The 26,939-nt window shown below is 43.2% G+C and overlaps 1 protein-coding gene across 3 annotated transcripts; it reads left to right on the top strand.

The window, feature by feature from the left end:
- Positions 1-228: 228 nt before the first annotated feature.
- On the top strand, positions 229-26,444 carry LOC310649472 (uncharacterized protein). Of its 3 annotated transcripts, none has more exons than XM_083377904.1 (5): positions 229-334; positions 4,029-5,300; positions 12,211-12,337; positions 20,206-20,268; positions 22,898-26,444. In XM_083377904.1, exons 2-5 carry the CDS (start codon positions 4,203-4,205, stop codon positions 24,220-24,222), a joined length of 2,613 nt encoding a protein of 870 aa, XP_083234030.1. In that variant the 5' UTR covers positions 229-334; positions 4,029-4,202; the 3' UTR covers positions 24,223-26,444. The 3 variants fall into 3 exon arrangements, with proteins under 3 accessions (XP_083234030.1, XP_083234028.1, XP_083234029.1); XM_083377902.1 differs by having other exon boundaries at positions 22,895-26,444; XM_083377903.1 differs by lacking the exon at positions 229-334 and adding an exon at positions 414-480 and having other exon boundaries at positions 22,895-26,444.
- Positions 26,445-26,939: the final 495 nt, after the last annotated feature.

Here is a 26,939-nt window from a genome sequence, read left to right as displayed (position 1 = left end):
AGTCAGTTTTCCAAAACTTTCCCGCTTCCAACCTTAATAAAGCGGGTGCCCGGATCTGAAAGGCACGAAAATGAAAAAAAAAAAAATCCCATCCAGGTGGGCGGAGTGGGAGACGGGGAAACAGGGTGGCGCTAAATCTCTGGACGGAGAAAGGGTTAATGGCCTGGCGCCCACGTGGGAAAGAAGGAAGAGGAGGAGGCGCCTTCCTGCTCCGCCTTTGGTTTGGGGGGGGAAAAAGGTTTGGGGTTGTAAACCTCTTTCTACCACCCCCCCCTAAAACAGCCGCATCTGGTGCAAGGGGGCGGGAGGGAAGACCAGCTCTTCCCCGCCAAGGGTGAGTTACAGGACATCGGCGGGCCTTCTCCCCCCCTTTTTTTAAAATAAAGACACGTGCGAGACGACGACGAGGAGGAGGAGGAGGTGGCAGGGTAAAGGATTAGGCGGGGAGGGCGCTCCTTTTATTCCCCCCCCCAATGCAAGGTGGGTATAGTATTAAAGATCGGAAAGGAGTGAGCGAGCGAGGGAGTGAGTGGGTGGGAGAAAGCTGAGCCATCTCTTTGCCCTTCCCACCCCCAACCACATCAAAGAGGCAAAATGGCTGCATTTCCCCTTGTCTTGGCGTCCTAGGGCTGGGGGGAAACGGATGGGCTGCCCTACGCCCCCGAGAGGCTCTGCTCCGTGGGGCGTAGGGCAGTCGACAGCCCCGCTTTGCAGGAGAGGAGTGGGCGTAGCGGGGAGGGCGCGGGGTCGGGGGGAGGGGAAAAAAATATGAATGGCTCCAGGTCCTTTTCGTGGGTGCGCGCGTGTCTCTTGCAAAGGGGGGGTGGGGGCCCGGACGGGGTTTGCAGGGGGAGAAACCCTTTTTTGCGGGTGTGTGGGGAGGGAGGGAGGGGAGGGGGAGAGGCAGAGATTTAGGAAGAAGCGGGGGGAGGGGGAAGGAAAAAAAAAACTGGGCAGAAAACCTCCTGGAAAGCGGGTGACAGGAAGTGGAGAATGCAAAGGAGCGAAGTTGGAAGGGGGGAAAGTTAGGGGCTGGCTGTGCTTTTTTTTTTTTTTTGGGCGGGGGGGAGGAGAACAGGAAGAGGAATTTGCAAACCGTAAAATGGGGAAGGGGATCTTAGCGTCCGAAGTGGGGGGAGGGGGAATTCGTTTTATGAAAACTCTCCTTTTCAATCACGGGCTGGCGATGTTGTGCCCAAAGCCCTCCTTTGGGGAAAAAGTGACATGACTTCCTCATTTAGGGCAGCGTTTCCCAACCTAGCTGGCTGGGGAATTCTGGGAGTTGAAGTCCACGCATCTTCAAGTTCCTAAGGTTGGGAAACGCTGATTTAGGGGATAACTTGTTATTTGCCTTGTCTGCTTTCTGATCCTGTGATTCTGAATGAATTCTGTAATGGATCGACCGGGACCTTCATTCCAATGATTAGAAAGATTGTGTGGCTGCTTAATTCCTTATAAGTTGCTGTTACAACAAGTACATTAAAAAAAAAATCCACAATGGATGGAAGTTGGCAATTGGTGAACAGTCCTTGTCTTCTGCTCCCTTACCTTGTCCTTAAGAAGGTTTTATGGATATTTTAGGAGGGATGCATTTGTGATCCAGAGATCTCTCTGGGCGTTGCTTCGAAAATGAGGGATAGAATTTTTCAGATATGTATTTTGTGAAAAATTCCTTTGCCTCAAAAGTCTATGATTGAGTTGGCAAAATAAACCAATGAAAACAATCATTTCGCTGTTTTTGCTTGTTTGTCAAAAGTCCCAAACAGAGGTTGCATCCAGTAAATTGGAATCAGTACACCAATATTGGCAATGGTTGATTCTGAAAAAAACCCAAAAACCTTTCCTTGTACAATACATCTAAATGTGTAAATCTAAAAATGAATAGACAAAAGTGCCCCTGCTGTTACTGTTGCTTGTTTTCATAATAGGTTTTCTTATGGATAGTAGCTTTGTATTGTTTGATCATTTGCATTTTTTTTGAAAGAGGAGGCTTCTTCTTTTTATTTAGAAAGATTAAATGTCTTAATAATTATTTTGAGCACTGAAAAAGTTAGTTTGATATATGATGCCTCAGTTGGGAACTTGGAGAGCCCTGCTCTAGATTTTCTTTTCAAATTCTTATTCTCTAATGTTAACTGAGTAACTTTAGCAGAGAAGCCAGTTATAGATCAGTACTTTAGCAATGTGACAAGGAGGAACAGGGAAAAAGGATATGCAGTTTTTGAAATGAAAAATTAGGGATTTTTTTTTTCAGATTTTATTCATTACCACTGTAGTTGAAAATGAAGATAGTGTCAAATTCTTTTTTTTTGAGGGGAGGGGGATTCTTTAGAATTTGATATACAGTATTCACCCCAAAGCATCATAGAGAAATTGTTTTCCTGCATACCATTGCCACAATTGTGAAGTGACACAGTGAAATCAGCTCAAGTATAGAGAAATTAAAAATAAATTATTTTTCTATGGTCCTGATCCTGAAGTGGCATCTCATGCCACTGGCTACACCTTCATGAGTGGGGAGAAGTGGGAGGGACCAAGGCATCCTTGTGATTTTGTGCAAAAATGATTTTTAAATGGAATTGCAAATCTTATTTTTGCCTTGGTTTGGAAATTAGAAAACTTGAGAGAAAATTCCTGACTTTTTTCTGTTGGTTAACAATGAATACTTTAAAATTATCCTGGCTGCTGTGCCATTTTGTTTTACTGTATAGATTTGGTAAATTATTCATTTTATCACCAGCTGTGTGTGGTATTGTGCAAACAAACAGAGACTTGAACAGCAGCAAAAGAAGGTCCTGTTCCACTATTGTGGAACAGGTTTGCTGTTTTCTGGGGAGATGGAGCAATGCTGGGTGAGCTCTAGCATTTCAAAACATGAGATGGATATAATATATCAGGTGATTTTTGCAATCAGAACATCTAGTCCAGAAACATTGTCCTGTTGGAAAGAGGTTAGTTCTAAACTCTGGTTTCCAGCATGGTGAAGGACTTGAGTGAGGAGACAAACTTACTGTAATTTGATCTATTTATTTATTTATTTATTAGATTTTTATCCCACCTTTATTACTTTATAAGTAACTCAAGGTGGCAGATATACCTAATATTCCTTCCTCCTCCTATTTTCCCCAGAACAAACAACCCTGTGAAGGTGAGTTGGACTGAGAGAGAGTGACTTGCCCAAAGTTACCAAGTTGGCTAGATGGGAATAGAACTCACCATCTCCTGATTTTTAGGCCAGCACCTTCATCCCACCTCCAGATGCTGAAGTGGTAGAATTGACAAAGAGTGATTATTCTGAATGTGTAGATTCAGGGAGAGAGCTGAAACCATCATCCTCTGCTCTTTCTCCCCCCCTCCATTCTGAAAATAGATTGGGCACAGAATAATCACTGTAGCATTGCTCCTTTTCCCCCATTGCCTTTGTGAAGGAGTTGTTAGCTGTTATGGGGGAGGTTGTTTTTCTTTGACATTGACTCTTATCTTAAACTTTTCCAGTCTTTAATTTGCCTGGTGTTTTTTTTTAGGCACTCAAGCTTTCTGACTGATGAGAACTGCTCTAGTGAATGAAAACAGGTTTAAATGGTTGATGCATGATTGAGTTATAATTGCAATATATGAAACACAGGGGTAACTTTCCTGCCCTTAAAAGTAAAGTCTTTTTTGTATTTTATTTTTTTTACATTTCAGGGTACGGTAATTTTTTTTCTTAAAATAGTTTCTGCCACTGGATACATATCCATCGTCCTAAACCAGCCATGTCAAACTGCCGGCCCGTGGGCCGGATGTGTCATGCCGAAACCACGCCCATTTCATTGCCGGCAATGGGGGAAAAGTTGCGATACGTTGCACGACATCACATGACATTGTGAGTTTGACATGCCTGTCCTAAAGTAAACCAAAGCAAGCCTTACAAAAAAAACCCTTTTCCTCAGAAATACCATTCTTTATATGCAGATGAATTCTGTAAATATGATTAATTTCATTTTGTTGACTGCTCAGGTGATTGCTTACTTTTTTTGTCTTTTTAGGGAGAAAATACTCATGTAAATACATTTGGAAAAACCAAGTCCCTTTAATGTATGGCGGAATCCTGTGACAGAGCAGTTTCCTTGACAACAGTCTCTCTGCTTCCTGGAAATTGTTGGCCAACTTTGGCCTAAGCTTATGGTCAAAGGTTGAGGAAGAAGAAGACTCTTCCCACCATGTTTGCCTGTGAGACTTGGGGTATCACTGGCCAGACCTCGGTCTACAATTGGGACAAGTCTGTGTACCTCTTAGAAGACAAAATGGAGTCCATGCAGGGATCAGGGGAGCTGGATCTCCATTTTAAGGTGCTGCTTGAGCAGGAGATGTATCCAGAGATCACAATTGAGGAGGAAGAGGAAGAGCCTGAAGAAGTAGAAGTAGACGCTGAAGGGGAGGCAGATGAAGAGGAAGAAGAGGAAGAAGAGAGGGGAGAGGAGGAGGAAGAAGAGGAGGAGGAAGAAGAAGAAGAAGAGGAGGAGGAAGAGGGCGAAGGGGATGTGGAGGAGGATGAAGAGGAAGAGGCACATCCACAGGGCCCTCAGCAAGAGGCAGTGGGAACAGTTGATGGAGATGACTCCCTGCTTGTGGTGTGTACTGGAACAGTTGAAGAGCTGCTAGGCTTAGAGGCATCACCAACTGCTGAATCAATGCAGCTAGAAGAGGCACCACAACCTCAGCGCTGGGAGGTCCAGTGGGAGGAAGTGTCCCAAACTTCACAGCCTCTCCTCCCTGAAGTTATAGAACCACCATTAATATCACCAGAAGCAGCCACCTCAAATATCACTCAGGTAGTGGAAGTTGCTGCAGTAGAGATAGAACCAGAGGCCTTCCCGACCACTTTGGAGCAACTAGGGAATACTTCATCCTCATGGGGAGCATCTTTCATTGAAGAGAGCCACCAGGACCTTCAACGCTCCCCAGCTAGTGCAGATAGAGGGAGTATTGGCAAAGCACGGACACCTATATCCGGAGGAGGCAGTTTCAGCCTAGAGACTGCACGCCGGCGCTTCCGGCAGTTCTGTTACCAGGATGCTGAGGGTCCACGAAAGGCATGTGGTCAGCTCTGGGAGCTTTGCAACCACTGGCTGAAGCCAAAGAACCGCACCAAGGAACAGATTCTTGATGTCCTAATTTTGGAGCAGTTCCTAGCTGTTCTCCCTCCTGGAATCCGAAGTCGGGTATGGGAATGTAGCCCAGAGACCTGTGCACGGGCAGTGGCCCTAGCTGAGGAGTTCCTAGCCAAGCAAAATGAAGCAGAAAGACCAGAAGAGGAGGTAAGATGATTCATTCCCCCTTCCTTTCCTCACGTATATTCTTAAGGTTCATTGTTGGGCTATATTTATTTGGGGGAAAGACTTTGGCATGGGCAAACACCTGTGACAGGACACCTGCAGCAGGTATGGGAGGTAAATGAAATGGGACTTTAGGGCGGAGAGTCAAAATGTTTTGTTTTTGGAACAAAAGATGTTCACACCTGGCTGGTGGTAATTACACAATTATTCATGAAGACTGATGATACTACCTTCTAACTACCTTTCAAAGCATACAAATCTCAATGACTGCCCCATAAAACATCACAGAGCCATAAAATAAAGTATATATTTCATACTATTTCCAGTATGTAGACCGAGGAGGTTCCAGCAGGTTTATGGGTACTCCAAATTAGCAAGGTGAATATCATTTTTAAATATTTCCTCCTATAAGAAGCTTTAGACAACCACACCAAACTACACCTAGTATTTGAGATTATTCTTATTTCTTCCTTGGCTTGTTTTACTTGCAGAATTGTGGGGAGCACCCAAAAGTGTGATCACTCATCTGCAGTCTGAAATACAATCCACTGTCTCCTTAGCAGCCCTATCACACTGCAATCTATAGGCAATGCCAGCTGTCCTTAGCCAACTGTGGCCTGCTGATTCCATATGCTCGCCTCACGTCTTGCTGCTTTTAATCCATGAGCTTGGAAGGTCAGGGGGTAACAGCAGACAGTCAAGCCCCTGTGCAAAAAATGGGGAAGAAATATGCATAGGGGGGAAAAAATTCTGGCAATGGCTGAATGAGCTGGAGTTTTTGATTCCTTGCAAGCTGTTACCCGATTTCCTACAGGGATGCAAACCAGTGGCAGAGACAACTCTTGGATCAGATTGCTGTTGTCATAAAAATGTGTGTATAGCCTTGGGTTGATCCTCAGCACCATCTGAGATTTCTAGCAGTGTGGAAACTGACCCCACCCCAGTGCGGCTGAATTTACAACTCACTGTTTTCTTTTCATCCGCCAGGTTGATGGGTCTGTTGAGAGTGACAGCCTGTGTTCACTGGCTTTCTGTCTGTCTTTGTTAGAAAGTTTGCTACGGACATAGTATCCCCATCTCTTAAACAGGGAGATGAGACCAATCAGAAGTTCCCATCTGAAGAAACTTTTCTCTTGGTTGAAGCACCTGATTCATACTGAGATTAAAATGACATTTCTGGAACTATTTAGCCCTTTAGAACTTTGTCGTATCCTACAAGTGTGTACTAATTGTGAGCCTGGTTTTAAAATGACTCATGGATGCTTCTGCCTCCATTGTAGCAACACTGGAAGCCAAGTTCTGAACTTGAAATGTTTGAGAGTTGAAATAGCAGTATAACCAGGTGCAGATATTGAGATAGGTTGCATGAGGGTGGGTTTGGTCTAGTATTAAGGCACCGGGTTAGAAACCAGGAAATCATGAGTTCTACTCCCACCTTGGCATGACTAGGTGACTTAAGGCCAGTCTATGGTTATTGTGGAAAAAATAACTGTGGGAGGAGGAAGTATTATGTATGTCCACTACCCTGAATTATTTTAAAAAATAATGATTGGATATGAATAGTAATGTCCTGGTACTCGACAAGAACCCGACATATGACAAATCCAGTCTGAACCTTTGGCTCACTGTGCAACAAACCATAATAATAATAATGTTCCTTGACATAATGGTAGACAAATACCCATGTATCGGGAGGCCTGCAGGCTGGATGGTTATAGGCTATTTTATCAGCTCTCTAAAGTTACTGTCAGAGGACTTTCTCATTCCTGTTGTCTGATCCTTTTATTTAGATATGGAGCCTGGGACCTTTTTAATTCAGTGCAGGTTCTCTGCTACTGAGCTGCAAACTTTTATTAAAAATAATGAACCACCAAAAATCATCTACTGCAGGGGTGTCAAACTCAATTTCACTGAGGGCCGCATCAGCATTGCGCTTGCCCTCGGGGCCGGGTGGGTATGGCCAGGGTGGGTGTGGCCTACTGGGTGGGCGTGGCCAGCTATACATCATTCATATCAAGGGTGCCTATGGGGGCCTGGGCAGGAGTGGGACAGATCTGAGGGTCTCTGGCAGAAGGAAGGTCTCTGGGCCAGGGCCAAGGCAGTGGGGGCCATTCCCTCACTGTTTCCAGGATGGTTTCGCGGGCCACATGAAACCACTTCGCGGGCCGGATCCGGGCCCCGGGCCTTGTGTTTGACATGTCTGTTCTACTGTGTTGTGAGGCCAAGGACATTTTCAGATGTTTGGATCTCAAGTCTCTAGGCAGCATGGCCAATGGCAAAAATTGTGGGAACTGTAGTCCATAAGATCTGGCAGGCAGCTGGTTGCCCATTCCTTGTCTATATAGTCTAGACCAGCTTGCAGATTTGCTATTTAATTTTTATGGAGAGGCCTGAAGAGTTTCTATAAATGAAACAGATATCTTTGTCAATGTGCTACAGGCCCTGACGGTCAAAAATGAATGATGGTAAACTGCTCTAGTGACAAGCCAGATACCTGCTTAATTCTACTCTTATTTTTACTATTTTTTAAAAAAGTTCTACCGGTGGTCCTCAACTTATAACCTCATTTGAGCTCAATATTTCGGTTGCTAAGCAAGACACTTGTTAAGTGGGTTTTGCCCCATTTCATGAACTTTCTTGCCACATTTGTTAAGTGAATCACTGCAATTGTTTAGTTAATAACACAGTTGTTAAGTGAATTTGGCTTCCCCATTGGCTGCTTGTCACAAGGTCACAAAAGGTGATCACATGACTTTGGGACACTGCAAGCGTCATAAATATGAGTCGGTTGCCAAGCATCTGAATTTTGATCATGGGATCATAAGGGTCACAAAGGTCAGGTAATCATGGAGTCGCATAGGTCGTAAGGGTGAAAAACCATCATGTCACTTTTTTCAGTGCTGTTGTAAGTCGAGGACTACCTGTATTTGAATTACTGTGCAGTATAAATTATTTCCTGTATTTACTTTTGGCTGATGTGATTTTGAATGGTACATAAGCATTTTGTTAGCCATATAACAATTGCTAATTGGTATTTGTTAATTTTTGTTGTTCTTTTATATAAAAAGAATGAAAATTTCCGACAAAAGAGATGAAGAAAAAAATTAAACATTAACAAAAAGCTGCTGGAGAAAAACTGACCAAAATACATGGTCACCCACGTAAAACAACTCACTTTTAAAACTGCAGATTAAATTTTGACCACACCAAATCTTATTGATCAACATGTAGATTGCATTGATCAAAGAGCAAGCTCAGTGCTCAAGAGCATTTTAGTATAATAAATTCTATGTTTATAAATATAAGACAATCTAAAATACATATATTTAATATTCTAGGATTTAAAATCTGAAGTGATCCTTTCTTTCCAGCAGTGCAAAAAAAAATAAAAATCTTTTCCCTTACATTCAAGCTAGAGAAATTCAGAGAAATTCTAAATATTCAGAGTTTGGTTTTCAATATACATGAAGCTAAGAATTGTTAACTTTTTCCCCAGAAGCCAACCGGTATTGTTCTGAAGAATGGCTGACATCTTAGGAAAAGTGCCCTATTATTTGAAATGTTCTCTGCCACTTTGGTAATAGATTGAAACGGTTCACATGTCAGGACATCACATAGCTCTGAATTCCTTTCCCCCTCCCCCTTCCCTCCCCCGCCCCCCCTTGAGAGTGCAGGAAAGGGTCACATCAGATATAGGTTACATTCTTGGATGTCCCTGCAGACAACATAAAGAAAGAAGCAGAGGCTGTAGTTTTCAGAGGCAATTAGGCTGTCTCTTTTAACATCTGAGCAATTATAAATAGTTGGGATGCCAAAGCTGAGGCACCTCAGCTGGAATGAGTTTGGGCAAAATTATGCCCATCAGGAATGGGTTGCATTTTGAGGACCCAGATTGTTGGGGGCAATAAGCTGACTTTGTAATAATGCCGCTTGGGGGTGTGTGTGAAAGCCCTAACAAGCAGGCATATACATAGAATGAAGGCTACTGCTAAGCTTGTAAGCCGCCCTGAGTCTTCAGAGAAGGGCGGGATATAAATGTAATAAAAATAAAATAAAAAATAATAAATTTTGTTTTTATCCCCAGGATGTTTTTAGAGATTGCCTCAGAGATAGTGCTGGCTCTTTTATGGCTCAGGAATTCTGGGAGTTGAAGTCCATGAGTCATAAAAGAGCCGAGGTTGCCTACCCCTGCTCTAAACCATCATCATGCTTATAATTTGTAAGAACCAAACTGTTTTGAACCTCCTTTTCATTTCTTTTCTCGGCTCCTCAAGTCTGGACGGCTGTCCACTGAAATCTCATGGTAGGCTTTAAAGGTAAAGGTAAAGGTTCCCCCGCACATGCGTGCTAGTCGTTTCCAACTCTAGGGGCCGGTGCTCATCTCCGTTTCAAAGCCGAAGAGCCAGCGCTTGTCCGAGGACGTCTCCGTGGTCATGTGGCTGGCATGACTAGACGCCAAAGGCGCACGGAACGCTGTTACCTTCCCACCGTAGTGGTCCCTATTTTTCTACTTGCATTTTTACATGCTTTCGAACTGCTAGGTTGGCAGAAGCTGGGACAAGTAACAGGCGCTCACTCTGCTACGCGGCACTCGGGATTCGACCCGCCAAACTGCCGACCTTCTGATCGACAAGCTCAGCATCCTAACCCACTGAGCCACCGCGTCCCTTTTAGGCTTTACGGATCTTTAAATTAAAACATTTCAACATCTAACCCCCCCCTCCCTTTATTTCCTCTTTGTTGTGCTGGTCTTCCACAAAGAGGGTTGAATCCGCTGCCTTCAGTAGATTTCCAGAATACTGCACAAAGGATGCTGGGAGCTGTAGTCCTACAAGTCTGGAAGCAACGGGTTTCTGCGAAGAAGTTAGATTAGGTTTATTCTCTAAGAGATCCTTTCTGCAGAAATGTAAACTGTAATCAGAAAGTAGGCATTGATATAAATTGTGATAATGGAGCAGAAAGTCACAACCCGTGATCTTTTTTAAAAATTGGAATATGCTTATGGAAATCAGAAGCAGTTGAGGAAGTGTTTAATGTAGTTTTCATGCTATACAACAAACGCGGTCCCCCATCATCCCCAGCCTGGCAGCTCTTCTGTATCATCTTTCCCGAATTCTAGAATCCATGCAGTTATACAGTTTCTCTTAATTCTTGTAGCATTTCTAGAACCTCAGGCTTTATTATTTGTGGAAGCTGCAATTATAATTAATTAGTTTGAAATTTGATTTTACTTATTGAAATTTAGTTTTTGCTTTGACCTCAGCTTCTAAAATGCCAACAAAAGGACAAAGTTCGGCTGCCCAACAGTTTAGTGTTGTGCACCTTTGTCTTAAAAGGATCAACAGAAAGAAATAGTTACCAAAAAGTCATAAAAATCCACAATGAGCCCAATTGACCCTCAAATCACAAATCTTAAAAAAAAGTTAAATTTATCGAATTTATGTTCAAAGGCTAAAAGTTTCAGGAGATTGTAGTGTTCATCTGAGATTTTTACTATTTCACTTAATTTAATAGGGACATTGCAGATTCTGTGTTGGCTGGAACAGACTCAGAAGTGCGTTTAGGTATTGAAAGCCAATTTGAAAATTTTTACATGCTAGAAAGCACATAAAAAAGCAAAGTTTTCAAAAAGACTGGATGGATATACAATTACAATTGAGCAGAGTTGCATAAAGTATAATCGCTAGGAAATGATGCTGCCTTCTGAAAGTCTTTTTTTCCAGAGAGATTTTAATTGTGATTTTCCTGTTTGAAAAGGGAAGTGGAAGGATCCAAATGGGAACTGATTCATGGGGTTCTCTGATTTTTGCTGTGGGCTCCAGCTTTAGGGAAAAGGTTTAGAGGTTTGTAGAAAATATTGAAACCAAAAATTAATACAGCGGAAAAGCAGAAGAAAAACCATGTATGCCTTTGGTTCTCCAGCGGAGAAGATTTCATGTGCTGAGACTGCACTGAATAAAAATTTGCTTGCTATGAATGATACTAAAATGCAAATAAAGCAGTCCACATTCTGAATAGCAACAAAGGCAGAATACTGTGAGATGGGGAGATTCTATATTATGATTATGATGATATCCCTCGCTTATTTTGTACAATTCAAGCTGACATGCATATAGTAATGCTTCTTCTATTTCTTAGAACAACAGCCTTGTGGTGTAGACTGTTTAAAAAAATTCTCCCTAGTTTCATTGAAGGTAAGGTTGGAGAACATCTAATCCAGACATGTCAAACACAAGGCCCGGGGGCCAGATCCGGCCCTCGGAGTGGTTTCATGTGGCCCCCGAAGCCATCCTGGAAACAGTGAGGAAATGGTCCCTGCTGCCTTGGCCCTGGCCCAGAGACCCTCCTTCTGCAAGGGACCCCCAGATCTGTCCCACTCCTGCCCAGGCCCCCATAGGCACCCTTGATGCCAATGATGTAGAGCTGGCCATGCCCACCCAGTAGGCCATACGCATTCCACCTGCGCCCACCCACTAGGCCGCGCCCACCCTGGCCATACCCACCCGGCCCCACGAGGGCAACCACAATGCTGATGTGGCCCTCAATGAAATTGAGTTTGACACCCCTGATCTAATCCAACCCTTGTTCAGAACAGAAATCTACTACATCATCCTTTGCAGATGGCAACTACGTTCTACTTAAACCCACCCAGGAATATGGAGTTTTAAAATAAAATGTAAATATTCCCCCCCTCCCTCTCCCCCAAACTACCAAGTCTGTATGGGGAATAGAGACCCCCCCCCTATGGGAGAGCCGGGCCCAAATTTAGTATCTCCTTTTATTTTCTTTTTCAGAGAGGAAATATTTATTTTGATTTTTCTAAGTGTACTTAGCTTAGTATTAAACAGTTTTTGGCTTCTTTGTTAATTGTGCCTCTTTGATCAATCTTCAGGATTCTGACTTATTTGAGGAGGTGGTGGTGACATTTCCTGATGAAGACCAAGTTCCTTCAGATACTGAGCATGGAGATATATGCATGGAAGCTGGACAGCTGGCTGATGTAGACATATGTTTGCTTGGTAAGGAACCTTTGACCCACCTATTTAGTGCCTTGAATTGCTTCTCTTTCTCTAAATGCATTTTAAAATTATTATTGATGTATGCATTCCCACCATGCAAGGATTACTGTATATAAAATGGGAAACACCTAGGACATAAAATGTATACAGTAATATAAATCCTACCTGATGACTAGGAATACTTTTAAGAATAGCTCAATTCAGCTTCTCCAATCTAGTGTCCTCCAGATGCCATCATTCATAGCCATAGTTCTGAAGACCTGTCAATGCAATGAGCCTTAAATTCCATTCTTTTTCCTCTTATATGACCAAATCATGGTCTGCTGTGATAGCCTCAAGTCTCAAAAGTGCTTTTTCAAAAGGCAACTGGACTGTGTTTTTTTCCTGTGAGGAGGAAGAAGTCATTTCGCTTCTCATCCAAGAAACTTCATCAGTTTTGGCTGGATGATTGGGGGTGGGTGGGGGGAAATGGAAGAATTAGTTCTGATGGGATGGTTATATATTTCTTTGCAATCATCTGGGGATTAGCACTCTCTCTGAGAGCTGTTGAGGCTACTTGGGGGGTTTATCTGTGCCCTCAGGGTCAGAATGCAAATAGGTGTGGAATCTTCTTGGAACTGCTGAAAGAACTGTGTTGTAGACAGGAGATGGATGGTGTCGTATTCCTCCCCCTCTGTTGAGGGAGAGCTGTTCAATTCATTCATAGATGGCCTGTTTTACCCCTATTTCAAACCAATAGTCCTCTCTATCCAGAATGGGTGTGGAATCTTCTTGAAACTGCTGAAAGGACTACATTGTAGACAGGAGATAGATGGCTGTTGTTGTTGTGATTCAGGGTCAGCCTGTGGGTTCAGCAGTTGGGTCAGACGATTCAGAGGAGGAGGAGGGGGGGTGTTGGAGAGGTTGCTGAGGGGGTTGGAGAGCTTGCTGATGAGAGCCCTCAACCAGGCCCCTCCCACCTGGTCACGACGCAGACCCAGCTGTGTGAGCCTGACAGCGTGGATGAAGATGACCCACAGCTGGCCCTGTTCAAAGATGCCCGACGCAGGAGGCAGTCAGTCAGGAGTAAACAGAGGAAGGCAATGGGGCACCTCAGAAGGAGGCAGAAGCCACGCCCTGAACTGTATAAAAGGGGAATGCGTGGGAGGGCTGGTTTGCTGAAGGCAACCGCTTGAATAGCTCCTGTTTCATGGTTCGTGTCTTGTTCTGTTTGCTTTTGTATCCATAAATTTGGCAGGCGTAATTCCAGCCTCTTGCCTTCTTGTAAAAGGGGTTGTCCCTGCCTTTTCTGCAGGGCCGGTAGCAGGCTGGTACAGAACAGTTGTATCGCTCCACCTCTGCTAAGAGGGGGCTGTTCAATTCTAACATAGATGGCCTCTATGACATTCTGGATAGAGAGGACTATTGGTTTGAAATAGGGGTAAAACAGGCCATCTATGAATGAATTGAACAGCTCTCCCTCAACAGAGGGGGAGGAATACGACACCATCCATCTCCTGTCTACAACGCATTTCTTTCAGCAGTTCCAAGAAGATTCCACACCCATTTGCATTCTGACCATGAGGGCACAGATAAACCCCCAAATGGCTTCAACAGCTCTCAGAGAGAGTGCTAAAGACCAGATGACTGCAAAGAAATATAATCCTACTACTCCCTCCCCCACCAACATCCTGTCAGAACTAATTTTTTCATTCCCCCCCCATCCAATCAGAACTGATGAAGCTTCTTGGATCAGAAGTGAAACGTCTTATTCCGCAAAGGAAAAAAACATAGTCTAATTGCCTTTTTAAAAAGCCTCTTTGAGACAACCATGACCTGGAGACTGAGAATCTCCATAGACATCCTTCTCAAGTATAATAAACTGTTTCATATAAACAATAGAATTATTAAAACAACTGAAAGCTGATTATGGTTGGGGATTAAACTTGCGTAATTCAATGAAGCTATGAGCTATGCCGTGCAGGGCCACCCAAGACGGACAGGTCATAGCAGAGAGTTCTGACAAAACGTGATCCACTGGAGAAGGAAATGGCAACCCACTCCAGTATCTTTGCCATGAAAACCCTATGGACAGTACCAAAAGGCAAAACGATACGACGCTGGAAGATGAGCCCCTCAGGTCGGAAGGCGTCCAATATGCTACTGGGGAAGAGCAGAGGGCTAGTACTAGTAGCGCCAGAAAGAATGAAGCGACTGGGCCAAAGCCGAAAGGACGCTCAGCTGTGGATGTGTCTGGTGGTGAAAGGAAAGTCCGATGCTGTAAAGATTTTTTCTCCATAGGAACCTGGAATGTAAGATCCATGAATCAAGGAAAACTGGACGTGGTCAAACAAGAGATGACAAGACTGAACATTGACATCTTAGGTATCAGCGAACTAAAATGGACAGGAATGGGTGAATTTAATTCAGATGACCATCAGGTATACTACTGTGGGCAAGAATCCTTCAGAAGAAATGGAGTAGCCTTCATAGTCAATAAAAGAGTAGGAAAAGCAATACTGGGATACAATCCTCAAAATGACAGAATGATCTCAGTTCGAATCCAAGGGAAACCATTCAATATCACAGTAGTCCAAGTCTATGCCCCAACCACCAGTGCTGAAGAGGATGAAATTGACCAGTTCTATGAAGCACTACAGCACCTTATAGAACTAACACCCAAAAATGATGTTCTTATCATCATGGGGGATTGGAATGCTAAAGTAGGAAGCCAAAAGATAACTGGAATAACAGGCAAGTTTGGCCTTGGAGTGCAAAATGAAGCAGGGCACAGGCTGATAGAATTCTGTCAAGAGAATACGATGGTCATAGCAAACACTCTTTTCCAACAACCCAAGAGACGGCTCTACACATGGACATCACCAGATGGTCAACACAGAAATCAGATTGACTATATGCTCTGCAGCCAAAGATGGAGAAGCTCTATACAGTCAGTAAAAACAAGACCAGGAGCTGACTGTGGCTCAGACCATGAGCTTCTCCTTGCAAAGTTTAGGCTTAAACTGAAGAAAGTAGGGAAAAGCACTAGGCCACTCAGGTATGAATTAAATCATATCCCTGTTGAATATACAGTAGAGGTGACAAATAGATTTAAGGAATTAGATCTGATAGACAGAGTGCCTGAAGAACTATGGACAGAGGTTCGTGACATTGTACAACAGGTAGCAACCAAAACCATCCCAAAGAAAAAGAAATGCAAGAAAGCAAAATGGCTGTCTGAGGAAGCTTTGCAAATAGCTGAGGAAAGGAGGGAAGCGAAAGGCAAGGGAGAAAAAGAAAGATACACCCAATTGAATGCAGAATTCCAGAGAATAGCTAGAAGAGATAAGAATGCCTTCTTAAATGAACAGTGCAAAGAAATAGAAGAAAACAATAGAATAGGGAGGACCAGAGATCTTTTCAAGAAAATTGGAGAAATGAAGGGAACGTTTAATGCAAAAATGGGCATGATAAAGGACCAAAATGGCAGGGACCTAACAGAGGCAGAAGAGATTAAGAAGAGGTGGCAAAATTACACAGAAGAACTATACAAGAATGAGCTTAACGTCCCTGATAATCACAATGAGGTGGTCACTGACCTCGAGCCAGACATCCTAGAATGTGAAGTGAAGTGGGCCTTAGAAAAGCTGAGCAACAACAAAGCTAGTGGAGGTGACAGTATTCCAGCTGAGCTATTCAAAATCTTAAAAGACAATGCAGTAAAAGTGCTACACTCAATTTGCCAGCAAATTTGGAAAACTCAACAGTGGCCACAGGATTGGAAAAGATCAGTTTACATTCCAATTCCTAAGAAAGGCAGTGCCAAAGAATGTTCAAACTATCGCACCATTGCACTCATTTCTCATGCTAGTAAAGTCATGCTTAAAATCCTACAAGCTAGACTTCAGCAGTATGTGGATCGAGAACTACCAGAAGTGCAGGCAGGATTTCGAAGAGGCAGAGGAACTAGAGATCAAATTGCCAACATACGCTGGATCATGGAGAAAGCTAGGGAGTTCCAGAAAAACATCTACTTCTGCTTCATTGACTATGCTAAAGCCTTTGATTGTGTGGATCATAACAAACTGTGGCAAGTTCTTAAAGAGATGGGAGTACCAGACCATCTTATTGGTCTCTTGAGAAACCTATATGCGGGTCAAGAAGCAACAGTGAGAACTGGACACGGAACCACTGATTGGTTCAAAATTGGGAAAGGAGTCCGGCAAGGCTGTATACTGTCGCCCTGCCTATTTAACTTATATGCAGAGCACATCATGAGAAAGGCAGGGCTAGATGAATCAAAAGTTGGAATTAAGATTGCCGGAAGAAATATCAACAACCTAAGATACGCAGATGATACCACTCTAATGGCAGAAAGTGAAGAAGAACTAAAGAGCCTCTTGTTGCAGGTGAAGAAGGAGAGTGCAAAACTTGGGTTGAAACTTAACATTAAGAAAACCAAGATCATGGCATCTGGCCCTCTCAATTCCTGGCAAATAGATGGGGAAGAAATGGAGGTAGTGACAGATTTTATTTTCCTGGGCTCCAAGATCACTGCAGATGGGGACTGTAGCCAAGAAATTAAAAGACGCTTGCTCCTGGGGAGGAAAGCCATGGCAAATCTAGACAGCACACTAAAAAGCAGAGACATCACCCTGTCAACAAAAGTGCGTATAGTCAAGGCTATGGTCTTTCCAGTTGCAATGTATGGTAGTGAAAGTTGGACCATAAGAAAGGCTGAGCGCCAAAGAATTGAGGCCTTTGAACTGTGGTGCTGGAGAAGACTCCTGCGAGTCCCTTGGACTGCAAGGCGATCAAACCGGTCAGTCCTAGAGGAGATCAATCCTGACTGCTCTTTAGAAGGCCAGATCCTGAAGCTAAAACTCAAGTACTTTGGCCACCTAATGAGAAGGAAGGACTCCCTGGAGAAGAGCCTAATGCTGGGGAAGATCGAGGGCAATAGAAGAAGGGGACGACAGAGAATGAGGTGGCTGGATGGAGTCACTGAAGCAGTAGGCGTGAGCTTAAATGGACTCCAGAAGATGGTAGAGGACAGGAAGGCCTGGAGGAATGTTGTCCATAGGGTCGCGATGGGTCGGACACGACTTCGCAGCTAACAACAACAAGATGCATACCAAGCCAGGAACAGGCACATGCAGAGGTAATTTGTGAAGCCTATGGTTTGCAGGTAGCAACCAAGTTATATCCCTGCAATTTTCTTTTTCAACTGGGCTACCATTAAACAACATAGAGCCTTTTTTTTCACGAAACTCCAGTGAAGTGAATTTGGAACTGTGTGTTCATTTTCTGTGGATAATGCAATCCATTTCTATGCTGCCTTGGCATTGAATTCCACAACCTTATCAGGGTCTTTGAAAAATATGGACAATTACTGACTTCCAGTTTTGTGTCACGGCGAGACGGACATAGGAAGGCAGGGCTTTGCCTTCCGTGTCCAATTTTGCCCTGCTGGGGCCCCTAAAAAGGGCCTAAAGTCGCCCCAAAGAGGCGATGAAGAAGGAGGGGTGTCTTGTCGATCACAGAGAGATGGGGTCTTTCCGTTTGATCTGAGAAAAGCCCTCCAAATTGCCAGGGGAAAGACTGGCTACATTCCTATGACCAGCCATTAGCTGCTGACAACCGAAGAAGAAAAGCACCAATTAACACATCGTAAACAGCATGTTTGGAACTGGGTGAGAATATTGATCCTTTCTTTACTATTTTACAACTGAATTTCCTGGGAAAGGCTCCCTAGAAGCTAAAAACCTCCGAATGTGAATGGAAGAGGAGTTTTAATTTCTATGGGGGACAGAAATACACAATATTTAAGTGGAAGTAACATAAAGCTACAGTTTTGAAATTTGAGAACTGAGATAATTGTTAAGATTCTCTCTTTGGAAAAAAAAACATTGAGGTGAAACATAAGAAATCAATCCTTTGTTTTAAGAGTAGAAAATGTATTTTGAATGTCATCTAGTGGTGGATCTGAGTATAGCACTATAACTAGCTTCCTGGCTGCTTGATGATTCCTAGCCTAAGGGAGAAGAGCTGGTAATAAAGGAAAATATTTTGGCATACTTATCACCCTGACCTTGTTGGACTATAAACACTCACTGAGCTTGGACTTTTAATCTCAAGAGCTAGTGGAAGAGAAAGAAGAACTTTACCTTTGATTACATCTGGCTAGGAAAGACTTTTGAGATGTTTTCAGGGAGGTTGAACACTAAAGTGTTCAACATTGTGGATTATAAGCTTGCCTGACTGACAGTTTTTGGATGCCTGAGACAAAGGATCACTATAAAATATTGCTTTTGGGACTGGACTTGTATTCTAAAACCTATTGGATTATAAAGGCTGCATATAAAGACCAGAAAGCTAGAGGAAACTTTGTTCTACTCTTACTGAGTCTGGTGATATTAGAGGATCTCCAGGAATGATGCCTCAAGAAAAAACAAATAACTTTCAGAAGGAAATATACTCTACATTACAACTAATTCACCAAACAATTGTTGCATACAAAGAGGACATAAAAAGGAACCACAATGAGACTAAAAATAATTTATATAATATAAATGAGCAAATCTCCAAATTAAATCTGCAACTAGAAAGCTCCCAGACAACAACTACAAAGTATGAACAAATAAACCAGAGGTCGGAAAATGAAGCAGAGGAAATGGATCTAGAGACAGAAGAGATGAAAGAAGGGAAATATACCATACCAATACCATACACAAATAAAATACTACAAGACTTACCCATAACAATGAAATTGCAAAAGACCCTTTACCCTTTAAGATTGCAAGATGCACCTGATGACAAGGAAGAAGATTTGGGGGGATGGAACATAGAGCTATCAGGGGAAATGTTACAGTTTGGGAGACAAAAGATGAGAGGAGAAATTGCGGGAGAAGGAAGGTGGGAATTGCTTAAGAAACATAAATGAGTGGAATTCCCCTCAAAAATACCCTACCCAAATTGTCTTTCTAACGCCAAGCAACTTTCACAAAAATAGAAAATTCCTGGGCGATTTCATTGCCTTGGCTTGGAAAGCTACTTGGCAAAGAAAGAAAGCTAGAGTTAGATTTTAAAAAAATAGAATATTTGACCTATTAGAGTGGGCATCATACGTTTCAGTACTTGTTTGAATATGGTTAAAAGAACAGATAACCCTTAACTATAATTAGACTTTTATAATGAAATATGATTTAGAATTAAAATAGCATTTTTCCCTCTTCTTTTGATATGGGAAATATGAAAATTAAGAGGAGGATTGGTATGAACAAGATTTTTAGCTATATAAATGTAATTAATATTGAGAAAATCATAACTAACAAAGATACTGTAAATATTGATGGGAAATTAAACCTTAACGAGCACAAAAAGCAGGATATTGATTAATGAATTGATATTATTGTTATTTGTATAATATTAGTAAAATATGATGAAGATGTTTATATTTAACTCTGTCTACATCAATAGTACCAAGAGTTGTAATTGTGTCATGAGGGGAAAATGGAAAAAATATGAGGAAGAAAGGAGGATAAGGGAAAAAAATACTGGACTGTGCAGTAGTGAATAGACTTATGTTGAAGAAGTTAATGTTAAATATGTGAACCCAGACAACATGTTGTTTACTAAGCTCTAAAGATTGTAATTCTGAAAAATTTAATAACGCTTTAAAAAATATATATGGACAATTACTAACCAGTATTGTCAGGCAGAAACCTGCCAGCTTTCTTTTATGCCGGTCTTTGACCATAATAAATATTTGATTTGCCAGCTTTCCTTTTAAAAGATCTTAAAAAAACATCTGGGTGAGTATTCTTTACATATCTTGAGGCACATTTTCAAGTAAGCTTTAGGTTTGGCTTTTTTTCTTTCTTGCGTAGGATCTTCTGACACAGAAGCTACCTGGGATTCTTCTGCTGATGAAGGAGAAGGAAGAGGTTCAGGTGAGGTTCAGGCCAAGATCTTCTGCAGCAATGTGTAGGAGGAAATTCTGTAAGTAGGATGAGTCTTCCTACTTCAGAATAATGCCTCCTGACCCCACTTATTTTGAACCGCTGTAACATTACCTCAATCTGAGTGCAGCCCTCAGCTATCAAAAGGTTGGCCACCCTGGCTTTAACAATGAAAAATCTTTACAGTTCTTTGAACTCCAAAAACACCGTCTCTCATTAGTAAAAGGCATTGATTTTTGGTAATTGCCTGAAGGCTGCTGTCCTTAATGGCGCTCGAGCTCATTTAGTACTCACCAGTGAAGCAGATGAATTCAGATTCTCTTCTGCATCCAGATAATCTTATCTTATTTTGATTATTGTGTACCAGGCAAATAGAGTATCCTTTCTTTTTAATGCGCCAGGTAAAGGTAAAGGTTCCCCTGCACATGCGTGCTAGTCATTTCCAACTCTAGGGGCCGGTGCTCATCTCCGTTTCAAAGCCAAAGAGCCAGCGCTTGTCCGAGGAAGTCTCCGTGGTCATGTGGCCGGCATGACTAGACACCAAAGGCGCACGGAACGCTGTTGCCTTCCCACCGTAGTGGTCACTATTCTTCTACTTGCATTTTTGATTGATTGATTGATTGATTGATTGATTGATTGATTGATATTTATATGCCGCTCTTCTCCCTAAGTACTCAGGGCGGCTCACAACAATAAAAACTAAAAAAGAACATGAAAATACAAAATTTAAAAAGAATTAAACAATAGATATGTTAGATACATAGTAATTTAACTCCATAAAACCAAATTTAAAACCATAGTCAGTCCAGGCCCGATTGTTGAAACATCCATGTCTTCAGGTCACAGCGAAAGGACCAAAGGTCGGGGGCCATCCGCAGCTCCGGAGGCAGCTCATTCCAGAGGGTCGGTGCGCCCACAGAGAAGGCTCTCCCCCTAGGGGTCGCCAGCCGGCATTGCTTAACCGACAGAACTCTGAGTAGGCCGACCCTGTGGGAGCGAACCGGGCGATGGGAAGTTTATTTTTATTTTTATTTTTATTGCATTTATATCCCGCCCTTCTCCGAAGACTCAGGGCGGCTTACAAGCTTAGCAGTAGCCTTCATTCTATGTATATGCCTGCTTATTATGGCTTTCACACACACCCCAAGCGGCATTATTACAAAGTCAGCTTAATTGCCCCCAACAATCTGGGTCCTCAGGTTGACAATGGCAGCAGGTGGTCTCGCAAATACCCCGGGCTTTTAAACTGCTAGGTTGGCAGAAGCTGGGACAAGTAACAGGCACTCACTCTGTTACACAGCACTCGGGATTCGACCCACCAAACTGCCGACGTTCTGATCAACACCAAAGGCGCACGGAACACTGTTACCTTCCCACCGTAGTGGTCCCTATTCTTCTACTTGCATTTTTGATTGATTGATTGATTGATTGATTGATTGATTATATTTATATGCCGCCCTTCTCCCTAAGTACTCAGGGCGGCTCACAACAATAAAAACTAAAAAAGAACATGAAAATACAAAATTTAAAAAAGAATTAAACAGTAGATATGTTAGATACATAGTAATTTAACCCCATAAGACCAAATTTAAAACCATAGTCAGTCCAGGCCCGATTGTTGAAACATCCACATCTTCAGGTCACAGCGAAAGGACCGAAGGTCGGGGGCCATCCGCAGCTCCAGAGGCAGCTCATTCCAGAGGGTCGGCGCACCCACAGAGAAGGCTCTCCCCCTAGGGGTCGCCAGCCGGCATTGCTTAACCAACAGAACTCTGAGTAGGCTGACCCTGTGGGAGCGAACTGGGCGATGGGAGGTTGACAATGGCAGCAGGTGGTCTCACAAATACCCCGGGCTTTTGAACTGCTAGGTTGGCAGAAGCTGGGACAAGTAACAGGCGCTCACTCTGTTACGCAGCACTCGGGATTCGACCTGCCAAACTGCCAACCTTCTGATCGACACCAAAGGCGCACGGAATGCTGTTACCTTCCCACCGTACTGGTCCCTATTTTTCTACTTGCATTTTTACGTGTTTTCGAACTGCTAGGTTGGCAGAAGCTGGGATGTTTAACAGGCGCTCACTCTGTTATGCGGCACTCGGGATTCGACCCGCCAAACTGCTGACCATCTGATCGACAAGCTCAGCGTCCTAACCCACTGAGCCACTGTGTAATCCCAAATATGTTGAGATTACAACTCCCTAGAGTTTCTGACAATATGACCAAAGGGAAATAAGGCGAAGGCTTCAAGCAGAGCTTGACTCCTGGTGATTTCATGTATAAATGGCCCACCATTGCCTCCTTCCGTGATGACTTTTGATTGCTTAGTCTAGCTTACAGTTCCCATCTAAATACTAACCAAGCGTCACCCCTCTCCTAGCTTTCACATCTAGAGCAGATGAGCCAGGTGCTGCCATAACTCCTGTCCTGGGGAAGACGTAGTCTCAAGTCACCAAGACGGTTTCAGGTTGAGGAGGGCTAGCTAAGAAAATCTGTGTAATTAATCCAGTCAGTTTTGTAAAATGAATATAGTAACTTGGCTGGTCAAGGGTTTATTGAGTCAGCAAAGCTAGATGATGTCTATAAACTATTTGAATTCTCTCCTTTTCCCACATCAAAGCAGGTGCCCGGACTCCCAATAGAGCAGATCCTCAGCTGGGATTTGGAGAGAGACACAATGGAGCAGTACAGCATTTGGCTCCAAAGAGGATACGGATAAGAGAGAAACGCCACCCTTGCATTGAATGTGGGAAACGGTTCCGTTGTCAGTCAGAGCTGGCCTTGCACCAGAAAGTCCACACCCGGCCCAAATCCTATCACTGCGCTGAGTGTGGGAAACAGTTTGGTCGATCCTCACATCTCACCAGGCACCAGAAAACCCACATGGGTGAGGAATGCCATGTCTGCATCGAATGTGGCAAGCGATTCCGTTGGTCAACGGAGCTTGTCATCCACCAGAGGATCCATGCTGTTGAACAGCCGCACTACACTATCGATGCTGACACTTTGCTTCAGTGGCCCCCCGAGTTCAATATGCCCCAGAATATTTTTATGGGTGAAAAAGCCCCTCCCAGTGGTGATATGGTAAAACCTCATGCAGTCAAGAAGCCTCACCTCTGTCCTGAGTGTGGGAAAGGGTTCCGGTGGCCCTCTGAACTTGCTGCTCATCAGAAAACTCACAACAAGAACAAACACTACCTCTGTCCTGAGTGTGGGAAAGGATTCCAGTGGCCCTCGGAGCTGGCGGCCCATCAGAGGACCCACGCAGGCAACGGTTTGCCTCTCATTGCTGATTATGAGAACAGCAACAGCCAGCCACCTCATCACCCTCCCTACCTGGGGGCTGGCATGGCAGAGAAACGCCATCTTTGTGGAGAATGTGGCAAGGCGTTCCGATGGCCGTCAGAACTTGCCACACATCAGCGCATCCACACAGGAGAAAAGCGGTACTTCTGCACAGAGTGTGGGAAGGGGTTCATATGGCCTTCAGAGCTGGCCGCTCACCAGCGAACCCACACTGAGAAGCAAGCTTACCAGTGTCTGGAGTGTGGGAAAATATTCCATGATCTCTACGGTCTCACAAGACACCAGAAGACCCACTTGGGAACCAAGGTCTATCCTTGCGCGGAGTGTGGGAAAACCTTTAGTCGGCAATCCCATCTGACTCGACATCGGATCACTCACACTGGCGAGAGACCTTACCCTTGTATCGAATGTGGAAAACGGTTTGGACGGCAGTCACACCTCACTCGGCATCTGAGAATCCACACGGGAGAAAGGCCCTATCAGTGTGGTGACTGCGGAGTGAGGTTTAGGCGGAGACACAGCATGATGTACCATCAGCGGATCCACTTGAGAGAGTCCAGTGGAGGTCTGGACATGATAAACCCTGCTAACGCAGAAAGCCTTGCTGATCCTCTCCAGAGTCCTATTCATGTCACAATTTGACACGTTGAGTGGTAGGGAAGTAATTTCGGAAGGAACATGGGATGTGTGAGCGGGACAGCTTGATCACAACATCTGGAAGAGATTCTCGTGATGTATTATTTCACCACCTGGAGAGTCTGTATCACAGGCAGGGTCCAAGAGGCACATGTTTCAGGATTGCATACAGTCTGTTAAGAGAATGCTAGCACAGGGGCTGTGAATTGTGCAAACCACGTAAAGGATTCTGTGACAAGATGCCCACACTTCTGAAAAAGTGTTGCTTTGTAGTTGGGCTGAAAAACAGGGTTGCCCCCAGAAACAGGTCTAGTAACTTGGTGGCCAGGTTAGCCCCGTGGTCCTAATTTTAGATTTGGCTGCTGCAAAGCTTTTGTGGCGGGAAAGAAACATTTGATAACCAGGATGGGTCTCCCCTTGCTACGCTAGCAGACAGAGCAGTGTTTGTTTCCCTGGAACACATGGTTGTGATGGGGTGTTGGACAGAATCTGCTTTCCTCACTTTCTTCACTTTTTCTTTCTGTGGCACATATGTGGGTCAGGTCGGGATTGTTGCGATGAGAGGACTCTGTGGGGCCATCATGTTGTTCCTTGCAGGACAGGGCACTCTTTGCATTTACACTGTTCGTATGTAGAAAGAAATCAGTAACACTTTTCCCACATGTGCTGTTGCAGTGGGGAAAACTGACCTTTCCCACTTTTAAAATAATAATAATAATAATAAAAATCTCTTATGTTGCAAGAATCTGATTTGGAACGAAATACAACCTATTATTTCATATGGCCTTCAGAGCTGGCTGCTCACCAGCGAACCCGCACTGGTGGCAATTCTACCAATCCTCCCAAGGCAAAGAAATCAGCTAATCAATCTAGATTTTGGAAGACAACATGGCTGGCTCTCCAAAGATACTTTCAATGAGGTACTTTTACTCTCCGTGGCACTTCTGTTTTTCCTTTCCTCTTTTCTTGGGAAATTTTGGGAGAAATTTCCTTCCCTGGGGCCAAATTATTTATTTTTTTTAAAGAAATATGGCAGTGTTTGGGTCTTTAGAGCAGTGGTTCTCCACCCTGGCAACTTTCAGATATGTGGACTTCAACTCCCTGAATGTTGGCATGATGGCTGGGGAATTCTGGGAGTTGAAGTCCACACATCTGAAATTCACCAAGTTTGAGAAACCCCACTTTAAAAGAGCACATCCACTTTCACTGTAATGCTATAGTTTCCCCCCCATGTGGGACTCTGCAGATGTCTAGTTCTGCATTTTGTTTTACCCTTATCCACCACAGTCATGCTGTTGGGGTGATGTGACTTGTAAGGCTGCACTATTATTTATTATTATTTTTTGAAAGTATTTATCTGGGATTTTTTTTTAATCCAGTAAGGCTTTGAATTAAAACAAACCACATTGCAGTACAGTGAAATCACTACAAAATAACAGCAGGACCAAGCTGTTGTTTCATAACCAAGTAATATTAAAATCATCAGGGATGATTTTACAAACTAACCACCACAGTATTTCTAAAATGTGAGGAATGACAATATCAACACAGCCTCCTCTGGAAGGAGATCCAGAGCGATGGTTCTATGGGGGAAAAATTCCCTCCAAAATAGCCTCTTGGTAGAGGGAACGAGTAGAGATGTGAAGGGTTGGAAAACAGATGTTGCCTTAACCTCCTAGCTCTGCATTTCTGAAATAGTGCAGTCCTATGTATATTTACTTAGAATTATATCTTTCAGGGGGATTTACTCCCTAAAAACTATTTGGACATAAAACTAAGAAAGTAAAAGATTTGGTCTCCAGATTGGAGCAAAGAATACATTTTTAGTAACTGTTATCAAATGTGAACAGAGAAGGAGATTTGAAACAGAAATGAAAAGGGTAACCTCAGGAGTGTTGGAGATGTGAGGGAAGGCCATACTTTGAGTTTTGGTTCTAAGATCTTTTTTCCCCCTTTGTATTGTTTTTGTAATAGTAAGGGAGACTTAAATCTCCACCACCAGCACCACCACTTTTTTTTGATCCACCTTTGAAACTGGAATTCCTGAAGAATGAACATCCTTTTGGAAATAACTTCAGAATAAAGAGCTTTCTACAATTAGTGCTTTGTGTGCAGTTTCTGAAGACCAACTTCAGGCTGTGGCCCTTGCTTTGGAATGGTTCATAAACCCGAGAATACCTTTACTCCAAGCTGTGCTTTTTCATACCAATTCTGCATTTTCTATTGGCACTCATTTGGTTTGCTGAAAGAGAGTTTGCTTGCTTGCAGAGAAATTCTCTTCTTGGATTTAATTGAAATTGAAGTGTGGTGTTCCTGCTGTCATTGACTGTATTTAACTTATTAAGCATTTAACCTGGTTACTGACTTAACTCAGTTGGGGAGTTTTCACAATACATTGAATCCTAATCCTAACAAACAGCTCTGGTTTGCATAACAACTGATCTGTAATCCGTAATTCCAAATCCCTTTTTTTTTTAAGTAATCCTGTATGTTTCTAAGGATGCTTAGAGGGGTTATTTATGCAGGAGATTACTTGGACTAGTACGGTCCTGCACTGGAACACCCATAATTTGTAGAAAAACATTGCCTGAAGTGGAAATTATGAGATTATAATTTAATATTTCTAGAGGATACCAAATTAAGAAAAAATCTTGAAATATATTTACCTCACACAATAGTTCATACACTATACCATTAGAGGGAGCTCAAGATTTTCAAAAGAA

This window comes from Vipera ursinii, assembly GCF_947247035.1.
Source record: "Vipera ursinii genome assembly, chromosome: Z".
Taxonomy (NCBI): Eukaryota; Metazoa; Chordata; class Lepidosauria; order Squamata; family Viperidae; genus Vipera; species Vipera ursinii.
This window is presented reverse-complemented; position numbering and strand designations above follow the sequence as displayed.